The 14,867-nt window shown below is 42.4% G+C and overlaps 1 protein-coding gene across 1 annotated transcript in view; it reads right to left on the bottom strand.

Moving 5' to 3' along the window:
• The window catches only part of SESN3 (sestrin 3), a 318,970-nt gene that overhangs the window by 24,201 nt on the left and 279,902 nt on the right, over window positions 1-14,867 (bottom strand). Inside the window, exon 8 of the mRNA XM_078656979.1 lies at window positions 9,615-9,805. Coding sequence (XP_078513105.1) covers window positions 9,615-9,805 — 191 coding nt within the window. The remainder of the gene's footprint in view (window positions 1-9,614; window positions 9,806-14,867) is intronic.

Here is a 14,867-nt window from a genome sequence, read left to right on the forward strand (position 1 = left end):
CATCAGTGCAATTCTACATGCTTCAGCGTGGATTACTGTGGAAAACAGGATGTGTGGTCTTCCGTATGCCATAATGGATTGCAGCTTGTCTGGATGTTAGGATCTTGTTAAAGGCTTCTTGCCTTGTATTTGAGATCAATATAATCTGGATTCCCTAACCCGTCCAGTCATCTGGAAGTAAGCATTACACGATTCACTTGTGACCTTTCTCCAGATGTATCCCACAATATTGAAATGGTCTCCTAGTTAGTAATTTATGTCTGTACTGAATCTCAAGAAAAAAACATAGGAGTCAACCTTTTTTTCATTTAAACATATGTCGGTGTGTTAGGATGCTGCACTAACATCTGTAATGGGTATGTTGTATCATATAACATTTCAATTATGTTGCAAACTTAGTTGCCTAAGTGCAGACGTCAGTCATTGGCGCACCTTCCCGCTCTCCCTCATGGGTAGGGCGTCTCTTTTTAAAATGACAACGTTACCGAGGCTTATTTATATTCTCCAGAACACCCCCTATCAATTCCCCCCAACCATTTCAAACATATAGCACAGGCAGTTCGGACACTGTTATGGGAGGATGCCTCTCCAAGAATCGTTCTTCACAAATTGCAAAAGGGGGTATACGTTGGGGGCTTGGCCATTCCAGACATCAGGCTGTATTATTGGGCCTCGCAACTCCAGGTCATAAATTAATTGATATATGTAGGAGAGGAGGAGCTGGCCTACAGGGTTGATAAAGCTGCCATGCCACAGGGGAATTGTGAGCCCCTCTTGTACTCTCAGAGATCGGAGTGGCCTGAACACACTTAAGTGGTACTACAGTGCTGGAGAGAAGCCAATAAACTCATGGGCTGGGCGGGGAAATTGACCAGTAAGACCCCGTTGTGGGTGGGTGATCCACTGCGGGAGGTGGCCGCGATGACGGGTTTTAAAGGGTGGAAAATGATTGGTATTGAATACTTGGGAGATGTATGGAAAGGGACTCCCCCTCACGTTTGAGGCTCTCCAGAAAGAATACAGCCTACACCAGTCTCAGAGATATCATCACATAAGACTCACACATGCTCTACGCACCTACACAGGGGGTCTAGATTCTGGAATACTCCCCGCTAGAAGACAGGCTGCTGCTTGACCCATCTCCAAGAAACCGACCTCTACAATATACCGCAAACTGGTGAATAATGTGCCAGACCCCCCCTCCCCCGATTACTCTCCAGGAGGCCTGGGTCAAGGATCTTGGTAGCACAGACGATGAGGAGTGCCAGGAGCCAATTCAGAGCCCTAGAGAGGTCGCAATATGCTCTAGATTATTATTATTATTAACGAATTTTGTACCGCGCACGGTTACCCAGAGGCATCCCAGCGCTTATAGAGAATCAGAAGAAACTACCTGTGTGGAGCAGAACAGATCTGGAATTATTCTGGAAATAGATAAGTTTTAAGATGTTTCCGAAACCTGAGCAGGTTTGGTTCAGAGCGTAGTGAGAGTGGGAGGGAGTTCCAGGCGTGTGCCGTATGAACAGAAAAGCTCCTGCCACCTGAGCGGGCTCTCCTAATTCCAGTACAGCTCAAAATTCTACACCGTACTTATTATCCTCGCACTCATCTATACAAATGGGGTAGAATCCCCACAGCACTGTGAGTCAGGGGTTGTCAGCGGGAGGGTACTTTCTTGCATATTCTATGGGAATGCCCAGAAAGCTCAGTTCTGGCGGAAAGTAACGGGCACAATGACCAGAGTGGTGGGAGAGACTGTCCCTTTAGAGCCGAAGTGGCTTTTACTAATGATCAGAGGTGAACCTGATTGGTCCAGATATGTGGGAATATGATTGGCCCTGGCAGCGGGCATAGCAAAGCGGATCACCACCCGGGGGTGGGGAGCACCTGAACCCCCCACAGCTGGAGGAATGGAAACGTGATCTTTACTGGTGCCAGCGAGCCGAAGAAACAGTGTATAAGAGTAGGGGATGTGCCCAAAAATGGGAGAAAGTGTGGGCGCCCTGGAGAAAGTACAGAGGGTGGGGAGTGGGTGAATAGGTGCTTGTTGGAGGTCTAATTTTCTCCTTCAGCCCTCATGAACATATTGTTATTGACCCACTGTGTTCACTCCATGATGTATTGCTGAAACAGTTTTTGTACTGTGGTCTCTTGAGCTCTCTTAATAAAGAGTTTAAAAAAAAGAAAAATTATATTGCAAACTTGAAAACAATCTTTTATATAATAAATAAAACGTATTTTTCCTTTGTCATTTTATATCTTCACACTGGCTTGACTTTCAACAAACTGTTACCTTCCAAAAGAACCACTATAATAGCAGACACTAGGCAACAGTTCCACTCATACCTTCAAGCATTTCAGATAAGTGAGGTTCCATTACAACACATCACCCTCATAACATCAAGAAATAAGGAACTATTTATATAAGGAGAAACATTAAACAATCACAGAACATAGTCCTTGAGCCTACCCAGCCAATGTCTGTTTTCTAAACCAGATACCAGATCTGTAAATGTGGGAAAATAACGTGCTCTCATGCCATTTCACATTGTGTGCTCTTATTCCCCTTTTAACTTTGAACATCAACATTTTTGTTTTTGCCCTACGGAGTGGAGAACAGTCTGCTTTCGGTCAATTCTAAAACTGGTCATGGTGCCCTTCTAGTTCTCATCTTTAGTTGTAGGTTATATTTTAGCTGCTTTTATTGTGGAGGAGCTAACCTCTTGTGCAGCTTATTTAGAACAAATTGTATAACGAAACGAATAAATAAAAGGCCAATAAACTACTGTATGCACACCAAGAGCATGAAATAAACAGAAAAATAGAGAGGTGTAGCTAAGTAATTTGACAAAACAAATCACAAACAGCTAATGTATACGAACTCAAAAGGAATGTGCTTAACTATACTACAGGAAGGAACAACACTGAAAAGAAAATCTACAACCCTAAGATGCCAGCAACTATAGGACATAGTACATACAATTGTTTCACTAACAGAACAAGCAGGTTACATAAATTCAAAAGATGGTAACCCTATAAACCCACACATAGTATGTATGACGGACAGATTTCCCATTGAACAATATTGCCACCTGAAGAGTGCCGTTCCTTCCACATAACTGGTTATTTCTGTGTAGTCACTGATTGAAGATAAGGAAATAAAGTTTCTTTTACTAATATAATGGAATGTCTTCAACAAGTTAGAAAATAGGAGGCAATGGTGTCACCTTAAAAAGAAAAGGTCATGTAATGGAGGTGGAACAAAAGCTAATGTAACAACAACAGAAGAACTTGGAGGTCTGTTAGGGTGAAGGAGAAGTGACCACGAGAAGATGACACACACCACTGTCACGACTAACGGTGAGGGACCATCAGTAATGAAAAAGTCCTATCAGCCCACCCATATGGCGGAACCTCGTCATCTAGGACCTTATCAGCAGGTTCTCATATGGCCAAGCTCACAAGTACTTGCTTGGTACCAATTGATCCTGTGCTGAAGGAAGATGAGTCCTCACTGAGAGTGGTACTGATAGGGTGCAGTGCTCAAAACAAAAGTGTGTGATTAAAATGGCGGTCAAGGTAGATTTTTTTTTTTTTATTGGTATCTCCCTGGACGTCAGGTTAAAAAAGATGTGATGACAGTGTGAGAATATCACTGTACAGTAAGCATCTATGAACTAGGCCAACATGTTTCTGCCACTCAAGTAATATTTTACAGGCATTCGTCAGGGCCAGACTGAAAACAAATTGCTACTGCAACATCTACTATTTTCAATGTGAAAACGAAAATCTAAGAAAACCTTGTGACATGGTTAGGATAAGTTTAATCAAGTGGCTGGATCAGCCACCCTACCGTATCCTGGTGGTGAACCATGCAGAGAACAATCCTTTCCTGTGAACATTAAAAGGAAATCTTGTAACAATTAAAGACAACTCATTATCAACAATGTGAAAAACAAATTCTCGTGGTATTCAAGCACTTCATAGGACCGCTAAATTCTTACCGGCCAAATGGTAATTTACGCAAAGTCATAATCAGAAAATCTGTATTTTAAAGCATTGAAGAGAAAAGAGAACTCACCCAGCGTTGTGTGGGAAGTAAGCCTCACCTCACCCGGCAACGGCTCGGATAGAGAGGCCCCGCTCTGTAGGACATATGGAGGAAGACAGGTTCATAGATTGATAGCTGTCAGGCTCTACATATGTGATAATATATTCATAAAGAATCATAAAACTTGGTTTTTCAATCAAGGCCCCCGGTCCAAATAATGCGAAGGCGTGAACTAATAGGGTCACCCTCGACTGGGACTTATCTAGGCTTCTGTTATTTGGTATCTAGATTAACTATGCTGATTAATGGCAAGATGTAAATAATAAAAGTATAATGGCATAAATAAAGAAAGATTGGTGTAGGCCATCTAAATTGTAGCCAGGTAGAAAACCAACAAGGACGGCAGGGGCAAGCTGCGCTAGAAGCCCTCTTTCTTTGACTATTTTTCATGCAGTATAAATATAATCTGCAAATAGCTGTTTAAACCTTGTGCGGGATGAAAGTGTCCCGAACAGGCAAACGCAAGGAAGTACCAACAATCGAATAAAGACCATGGGTTGTGGTGTCCTTACCTGTCCGTCGGTACCTCCGGAAGTGACCTGAACCGAAGGGGAGGCGCCGACAGACAGGAAATGATGCGTTTTTATACCAGCGCTGATAGGTAATCATCTTGCTTAATTAACCTCACCTACGGTTAAAAAGGGGGCGCGGCCGTAGGGCGTGTGCATCAAAAAAGCGCATGACGCGCGAAAAGAGTGTCAGACTCGCGTCTGCGCATTAAAACAAGGGTTAGTCCCCTCGTTTCCGGGTTACTACCAACGCCATGCTTCGCGCAAGCGTGAGCGTGTAGTGGAAAAGAGAATATCTAAATAAGTGTATACTCTTGGCGCATGCGTATTCGCCAAGGAGCAGCTCTTCGCAACGTTGACCAATACCTGCAACAAACTGTGCGTGTGCGCAAATAAAACCAGAATCGGCTATGCAATTGCAGTTAAATCTAAGCCCCGTGTTTGCCCATTGTCTGCATATGCAAGCAGACCTATTGCGATATAGGTAAGTCTTTATAGACAGACACGGAAAATAAACGTTTTAATCAAAACTTCGTTCTGTGGCTGGATTATTACATTGTGTAAGAACGGTGCTCTGGTGGTATGTGAGCTTAGTATATCTAATCTATAAACAGATCTTGACTGAATTACATTGAGGCAGCTAAGAATGACTTGTATGGAGAGATATATAAGCAGATAATAAAAGTCATTACATTAGACGGCTGTTAATAAATTGTCAGCACAAAGTTTATAATGAACATCAATCAACTTCTAGTTGGACAAGGAAATGGTTTCTAGAGATTATCTTGTGTGTGAAGTACCTCTCCACTAGACTAGTACGGAGTGAATCTTACTCAGATGGAAGACAGTAATGGTCTCCATGGCAATAGACCGGTGATGTGGACAGAATTATGGCACATGGTGTAGTTGTCTCATAAGGACAAGCTCCCACTATGAGTGTAGGATAAAAACTATCCCAACGGTGTGACTAGAGTAGTATGATTCATAGTGACACCCAAGGTATATTGTCGTTCAAACCCAGGACGTCCGTCTTAAGTTTGTAAATCCAGCGCTGCTCTCTGAAGAATAGAAAATGCGACACATCTGTCACATGTGGTGGAATAAATGGTCGTTCAAGGACAACCTGCAGGTCTCGGGGACCTCGATGGGCAGTGTGTTTGCCCCCAGCCTAGCCAACCTATACATGTACCAATTTGAACAAGATCACGTCCTCCACCAGAGCAATATACCTTGGGTGTCACTATGAATCATACTACTCTAGTCACACCGTTGGGATAGTTTTTATCCTACACTCATAGTGGGAGCTTGTCCTTATGAGACAACTACACCATGTGCCATAATTCTGTCCACATCACCGGTCTATTGCCATGGAGACCATTACTGTCTTCCATCTGAGTAAGATTCACTCAGTACTAGACTAGTGGAGAGGTACTTCACACACAAGATAATCTCTAGAAACCATTTCCTTGTCCAACTAGAAGTTGATTGATGTTCATTATAAACTTTGTGCTGACAATTTATTAACAGCCGTCTAATGTAATGACTTTTATTATCTGCTTATATATCTCTCCATATAAGTCATTCTTAGCTGCCTCAATGTAATTCAGTCAAGATCTGTTTATAGATTAGCTATACTAAGCTCACATACCACCAGAGCACCGTTCTTACACAATGTAGTAATCCAGCCACAGAACGAAGTTTTGATTAAAACGTTTATTTTCCGTGTCTGTCTATAAAGACTTACCTATATCGCAATAGGTCTGCTTGCATATGCAGACAATGGGCAAACACGGGGCTTAGATTTAACTGCAATTGCATAGCCGATTCTGGTTTTATTTGCGCACACGCACAGTTTGTTGCAGGTATTGGTCAACGTTGCGAAGAGCTGCTCCTTGGCGAATACGCATGCGCCAAGAGTATACACTTATTTAGATATTCTCTTTTCCACTACACGCTCACGCTTGCGCGAAGCATGGCGTTGGTAGTAACCCGGAAACGAGGGGACTAACCCTTGTTTTAATGCGCAGACGCGAGTCTGACACTCTTTTCGCGCGTCATGCGCTTTTTTGATGCACACGCCCTACGGCCGCGCCCCCTTTTTAACCGTAGGTGAGGTTAATTAAGCAAGATGATTACCTATCAGCGCTGGTATAAAAACGCATCATTTCCTGTCCGTCGGCGCCTCCCCTTCGGTTCAGGTCACTTCCGGAGGTACCGACGGACAGGTAAGGACACCACAACCCATGGTCTTTATTCGATGCTTGGTCCATCCTTGCGTTTGCCTGTTCGAGACACTTTCATCCCGCACAAGGTTTAAACAGCTATTTGCAGATTATATTTATACTGCATGAAAAATAGTCAAAGAAAGAGGGCTTCTAGCGCAGCTTGCCCCTGCCGTCCTTGTTGGTTTTCTACCTGGCAACAATTTAGATGGCCTACACCAATCTTTCTTTATTTATGCCATTATACTTTTATTATTTACATCTTGCCATTAATCAGCATAGTTAATCTAGATACCAAATAACAGAAGCCTAGATAAGTCCCAGTCGAGGGTGACCCTATTAGTTCACGCCTTCGCATTATTTGGACCGGGGGCCTGATTGAGAAACCAAGTTTTATGATTCTTTATGAATATATTATCACATATGTAGAGCCTGACAGCTATCAATCTATGAACCTGTCTTCCTCCATATGTCCTACAGAGCGGGGCCTCTCTATCCGAGCCGTTGCCGGGTGAGGTGAGGCTTACTTCCCACACAACGCTGGGTGAGTTCTCTTTTCTCTTTAATGCTTTAAAATACATATTATCTGATTATGACTTTGCGTAAATTACCATTTGGCCGGTAAGAATTTAGCGGTCCTATGAAGTGCTTGAATACCACGAGAATTTGTTTTTCACATTGTTGATAAGGAGTTGTCTTTAATTGTTACAAGATTTCCTTTTAATGTTCACAGGAAAGGATTGTTCTCTGCATGGTTCACCACCAGGATACGGTAGGGTGGCTGATCCAGCCACTTGATTAAACTTATCCTAACCATGTCACAAGGTTTTCTTAGATTTTCGTTTTCACATTGAAAATAGTAGATGTTGCAGTAGCAATTTGTTTTCAGTCTGGCCCTGACGAATGCCTGTAAAATATTACTTGAGTGGCAGAAACATGTTGGCCTAGTTCATAGATGCTTACTGTACAGTGATATTCTCACACTGTCATCACATCTTTTTTAACCTGACGTCCAGGGAGATACCAATAAAAAAAAAAAAATCTACCTTGACCGCCATTTTAATCACACACTTTTGTTTTGAGCACTGCACCCTATCAGTACCACTCTCAGTGAGGACTCATCTTCCTTCAGCACAGGATCAATTGGTACCAAGCAAGTACTTGTGAGCTTGGCCATATGAGAACCTGCTGATAAGGTCCTAGATGACGAGGTTCCGCCATATGGGTGGGCTGATAGGACTTTTTCATTACTGATGGTCCCTCACCGTTAGTCGTGACAGTGGTGTGTGTCATCTTCTCGTGGTCACTTCTCCTTCACCTTAACAGACCTCCAAGTTCTTCTGTTGTTGTTACATATGATTCAGCTGGGGGTGTGGACTTGAGAGGTCGGTAAAGATTGTCCCCTTGACCCTTCTATAATAGTTGTTTTTTCAGGAACAAAAGCTAAGCCACGGCGAAGATGCTATTAACGATTAGATCATGATCTGAACTGAATATTTGTTGCTGACCTACGCAATGATCTTCAGAACCCATGTTTGAGTCCTGGCAAGACCAAATCATCCTTCCATTCGTCAGGGGTTGTCAAATTAAGTAGCTATTAACTAGGTACAACACCACCTATTCCCAAGGCTTACAGACACTGTATTATTAGGTAACTGAAAAATCTGAAACAAAGGACAAATGAAGGACTCCTCAATCAGGAGGAACAAAACAGTCCAGACATGCATGTCCCAAAGCATTCGTATATGAGTCGTAGTAAATAGGATACAGAAAAAATAGTAATGGCACACAGATTGAGATATGCATCCACTGGTGCTCATACGTGTCTCCTGCATCATGACACTGAGGATTTAACAATGTAGCTGGGATCCAACCTGCCAATCTTTTCACACTTGTACGAAAAATGCGCAGTTTGTGCATGTCAATTAAAAATGATTACGCGCGGCTGCTATTATATTATTTATTTTCAAACAGCCTTCAAACTAGTTTCTTCGGTTCCAGATGATATTATAAACTTTACACCAAGTAATATTTTTAAGCATGAAAAAGCAATATGTACACACATGCTTTAAGGTGGCGAAAAGAGCACTAGGTTTGCTTCCTCCTTTTCAATCTATTCGTAAGTTGGCATGACAAGGGGTGGTCTGGTGAGGACACCAGAATGAATACATCAAATCAATTGTTCTTTGGGCAACACATACATATGATGTTAGAATTAGCTGGAACAAAACGGATACAATGCTGCAAGACTAACTCAGTTATATTAATTCAATTTATACAAAGCAGAATTTACCTCAACATGTAGCAAGTAATCAATTCCCTTTAGATATTGAGATTTATATATAAAAGTGCACTTGAAAATCTATTGCAAAACCACAGAAATTAACTTGATTAAAAGTGCTCAAAATGACCAATCATCTCATTCGTTAAAACGCATCCCTTTTGGAGAGTACCAGTTTTATAAGTAATTGCACCCTGTAGAGGATTTTTGATGATTGTAAGTGGTAGGTGTATGTTTCGTTATCATTCACCAGTGAATTAGGATTAAAAAAAATTTAAAGTGCGAATGGCAATTGCAAGACGGGTCTGGAAGTTAATGATCCGCTCTCAGCAATTATAGACGGAATGACCAAAATAATTATGTATTCTTAAAATTAATATTTACAAATGAATGCTACATTTTAAATTCCACCAATATAGCGTGTAAACAATACTCCTTATCACATATGCTAAAGATGTAACATATGAAAAAGTCTATATGTAGGAACTTACCTAATTCCAAACATACAGTGAACATAGTTAAAAAGTGCTCTTCTTAACATAGTTGTGTCTACATCTTCATGAGTAGCCATGGTATTGTAAGTTAGATTGTAGACTGTCCTAAACTTGTCATCCAGGAGGTGTCCAATGTCCGAATAAAGCCTATTAACCAGGGAGAAGCCATGATCTTCCCAGGAATAGTCCTAAATAAAGAGATAGTACACACTCAGTTAAAAAATTACACAAGCAGACATCAAGGCATAAACACATTATCCACTCACTGGGTTACCTACCTGAGAGAACCCTCAAGGCTGTGCTACTACTGGGGAAACACTACGGTTAGCTCTGGTGGCACCGGAGGTTTACCCAACTACCACTTTGAAGTTCTGTATCTGAGAGTTTAAAAGAAAAAAAGCAAAATGCAAAGCATAATAAAGTGATATAGAGCCACATAAAACAAACATACAGAAATGAAGTAGGGAGGGAGACCACTAAATGGTTTGTGTATTATAAGATAAGGTGTAGTCAGATTCACAAAGTGTCCACTTGTTGACAAATGGAAAGTAATTGGAAGAATTGCTTGCTCTAAAGGTTATACGGTACTCCCAGTCCAAATGTACTCTAATTCCATAGGTGCTTCGCAGTGAGAACACTATTCTTAGTGTTTTCAATGATACTATAATAGTAAGTGTCTTTCAGATGCAGCAATATCCTATTCAAATATTCTTGATAATGCGCATACTTAGTTCTGGCAATGAAAACGACCCGGTTTCGATGATACTCTGACGCAGGAAAGCAGTAGTGTTAATGTAAAACAATATTTTGAAAAGAGATTCGAGTTAACAATGGTAAGCAACAGATCCCTTTTCACTGTTCTCAGCATGTAATGTACAACATTTTGGCAGCTGTATTAGGTTTTCACAGCCTTAATAACTGTTCTTCTATGCCTGCAGTTGAAAAAAAAAAAAAAAACTTCACCCGCATCAAATCAACTGTGTAAAGAGCTGAAGTAATGAAAGCCCCCTGAAACCAGCACTTGCGATTTCCGATCCAAACAGAAATACACATGCAGGAGCCGTGGCAGCATGGTGGGGACCTAAATGAAATCAAAAGGCTAATGCCGGGTGGAAAGGACATAAAAGCCAAGGCCCGACTAGGTGAAATATACCCCCTGTGTACTTCCATAACAAAAAGGTGCAATGAAGCGTGGGAAGCATTATATAAAGGAAAATCTCCTGTGGCTTAAGAAAAACTCTACTAACGGGCAAATGCATAAAAGAGACCTTAATGTTTTGATGAGCATTCTCTGTGCAGAATGTAATCATTAGGTGTGGAGACAGCAATCTCATACTTCCCCAAAGATAATGTGAGAAACTGAGAAAATGTATTTAACACCAAAATCATCTTCTATCCCCTACATTTATAAGGAAACTAGTCGGGTATAAACATTTGACTAGAAGTCACCCTCTGCCGCCACACCACATTTGCTATCTGTGATCCCCATTTGCTATATGTGATGTCTCATCTTGAAATTACAACTGTTTCACAAGTCTATTTTATTTTGTGGGTATTTATTTTGTGGGTATTTATAGAGCGCAACCTATCGCTCCGGAAGGAGCATCTTGGCGCTAAATGTTTGTATAAGGGATGGTGGAACATCTAGATAGCTGCCATCACAAAACTGTCAGATTGCTGATAAATCCAAGTTTTGAGGTGTTTCCTGAATATACTCTCGGAATCGATAAGTCTTAGGTTTAGTGGCAAGTTGTTCCATGCCCTTGATGCCAAGACTGTGAAAGTTTTTCTTCCCCTAGTTTTATATTTATACCTCGGGATTTTGGTGAGGTTACCGCTAGAAGATCTAAGGCAGCGCATTGGGTCGTAATGCACAAGACGCTTGGCAAGGTACTTTGGTCCTGTGTTTTTCAAGGTTTCAAAAACTATAAGTAAGAGTTTATAGAGAATCCTCTTATGCAGTGGCAGCCAATGAAGAATATTTAGTGCTGCGGAGGCTGAGGATTTTCTGGGTAATTTTAGGACTAGTCTTGCCGCAGCGTGTTGAACACTCTGCAATTTCTTCAGAGTGGCCCTTTTTATTCCCGCCATTAACCCATTGCAGTAGTCAAGTCGTGAGAGTATTAGAGCGACCACGACAGATTTCCTGGCTGCAATGGGAAGAAAGTCAAAGAATTTCTTCAGGGATTTGATGAGGCCGAAGCAACGACCAGCTGTGATTCTGACATGCTCATCGAAAGAGAGGGCCGCATCAAATTGAACTCCCAGGTTTCGCGCGGAGGTCTCTGTGCTAGGTGGGGCCGTTGAGTCCTTTGGCCACCAGTCTTAAGGGCAGAAGAGATGGTCTTTGCCTAGTGGGAGGATTTCCGTTTTCCCGCTGTTGCATTTCAGATGGTTCTTCTTTAACCATTGGAACACCTCCTTAAGGCAATTCTGAAACCTCTGTTCTGCGTTCGTACAATTTTTGTCAATCGAGACGACTAATTGGGTGTCGTCCGCGTATGACGTGACTAGGATCCCATGCGACTATCACAGCAAGGAGGGGTGCCATATAGATGTTAAAAAGCAATGGGCTTAGAATGGACCCCTGCGGCACGCTGGATGAGATGGTTTTCTCGCTGGATAGATAGGGACCCAAAGATACAGATTGAGACCTATTAGTCAGGAAGGATTTGATCCAAGCCAACGCTGTATCTGTCACGCCAATCTCTCTCATCCTTTCAATCGGGATGAAATGAGAGATGGTGTCGAACGCTGCCGTTAGATCAAGCAGGATAAGGACAGCTTTCGTGCCCTCATCCTGTAGGAACTTGATGGAGTCAGTGAGTTCGATCAAGGCGGTTTTGGTGGAATGTCTGGGACGAAAGCCTGACTGTTGTGTGTGGAGGATGTTGTGTTCTTCCACAAAGACTTTTAGCTCATGGTACACCATCTGTTCCGTGATTTTCCCCAACACTGGCAGGAGTGATATTGGGCGCATGTTCGACAAATCCGTTGTTGCTTTGTTGGGTTTCTTCATCAGGGGCTTCACGATGGCTTTTTTCCATTCATTTGGAACTTCCCCTGTGTTTAGAGACGCGTTTACGATCGCATTGATGTTGGGGTTGACTGCGTCAATTAAATGATGTAATATACGGGGAGGACATGAGTCCGTAGGAGCCCCGGATTTACAGGCCAAGATGGCTTTTCGCGTCTGTTGGAGAGAGACAGGTTGAAAACGGCCCAGAGTTTGTTGGGTGTTAACGTCCTGATTAAGTGGTTCAAAGATCAAAGTAGCTGGGGGGGAAGGAAATCCTCCTCGATGATTGTGATCTTTTCCTCGAAGAAGTCTGCAATTTGGTTGCATAAAGTTTCCGATGGGGGAATTTCGGGTTGGAGGGCCTTGGGGTGGGTGAATGATTTTACAATCGAGAAGACCTTACTTTGCTTCTGATGGGCGTTATTAATGACTTTGATATAGTAGTCTTTCTTGGCGGTTTTTATGCTTGAGAGATATAATTTTCTCTGGTGGATATAGATGATTTTAGAAGCCTCATCGCATGTTTTCCTCCATTTCATTTCTTTTATTCTGCAAAGCAGGTGGCTCTCTGTTAATGCCTGTGTATACCACGGTGCACTCAGTTTCCTTCTAGAGGACTGGGCATGGCCACTTTTAGGGTTTGAGTTTTCTAGGATGATTTGATCCATCCAGTCATGAAAGTTGCGTGAGTCTACGGACGCATTCCCCACCAGCTTTGGAGCCTGCGCCAATAGCTGGGAGTCCACCTTAATGCAATCAGTAACCTTTTTCCAATTTACTGCGAAAGTTGGTAAAGATCGCTTTTTTATTGGGGGTGTTTTTTCTCGTTGGTGGATTTCAAAGGGAATAAAGCTGTGATCAGTCCAGATTAGGGAGATGGGTGCAGATGTGGTCAAAGTGCCTAGATTGGAGCATATGCCATCAAGCAGTCACCAATTGTTTGAGGCCGAAGATATTCAGGGTGTGTTGAAAGCAGATGGCGTATGGGTCATCGGGCGACTCCAATTGTAGGTTCATGTCTCCCATCAGAGTAAAATGGGGATAGCGTAACATGAGAGGCCCTAAGATGTCACCCAGGGAGTCTATGAAGGGGGTGGCGTTGCCTGGTGGGCGGTATATTAAGCCCCCCGAGAAAGAGGTAGAGGCATTAAGCTTGATCGAGAATCCGATACTCTCTCCTCCCTTGTGTATGCCCAGGTCAAACGTGTGACTTGGGAGGGACTTTTTTACGATAAGTGCAACTCCCCCACCGCGACCAATTGGTCTGTCTTGTCTGAAGATGGCGAAATCGAGTGGGAGCGCGGTGACCAAATCTGGATTGGAAGAGTCGTTAAGCCACGTCTCTGTTATGAAGAGAAAGTCAAGGTCGTGATCCATAATTAGATCATGGATATCTTGACTGTGGCAACACAGTGAGCGGGCATTTATTTGTTGTTCTTACTTGGACAGGTAGCTCTTCTCCTTAGGAAGCCTTTTATTAGTATATCTTAGTGTGACGACGGATGTAAACTATTTCTGTATAAATCTGGGGGCTTACTATCCTTCCAAATAGTTTATGTACCTTTTCCACTTTGTTTTATCCGATTTCATATTGTCATCTCATACGCATTAAAATGACATTGTTTTGTTTTCCTGTTTATTAATGTCTAAGTGATGTTTACCATCCTAATAACTCAAAGGCCACAGGCCAAAGAGTGCTAAAAATAAACTTAACAGGTGCATACTGGGTATCGGAGAAAAACTTGGGGTATAAACAGAACTCCCTAGTGCAGTCAAGATTTACTCTCAGGGAAATGGCTAGTACCAGTACTGTGAAAGACCCTAGGTTTTGTAAACCCACGACATACTTCTTCTGCCATCAAACAGAGAGGGAGATTTACTTGCTTGTTTAACACAGTTGTGGTTTGGTCTTTATCACCAGAACCCCTTCACTACATAAATGAGGAGAGCCCTTCCGCTTTCACACAAGGACTTATCAGAAAACTTTGAAGTCTTGCTCACGCAAGAAGTGTAAAACGCAGACAGTCCGAGACTTCATTTGTGTTCGGCAACATACAGTTTTGCGTTCTGGGTTTGTCTTCACATTCATAAGGGCACACACCTCACAGGACTTGGAAGTCATGCTCTGAACACAAACCCCAGAGGTACACCTCGTGGGGATCTGTCCCAGATATCAGTTTGAAACAGTCCCTATAAAGCTTAAACTCTGTAGCTTTGGGAGGGGAGGGAAC

This window comes from Lissotriton helveticus, chromosome 8 (assembly GCF_964261635.1).
Source record: "Lissotriton helveticus chromosome 8, aLisHel1.1, whole genome shotgun sequence".
Classification (NCBI taxonomy): Eukaryota; Metazoa; Chordata; class Amphibia; order Caudata; family Salamandridae; genus Lissotriton; species Lissotriton helveticus.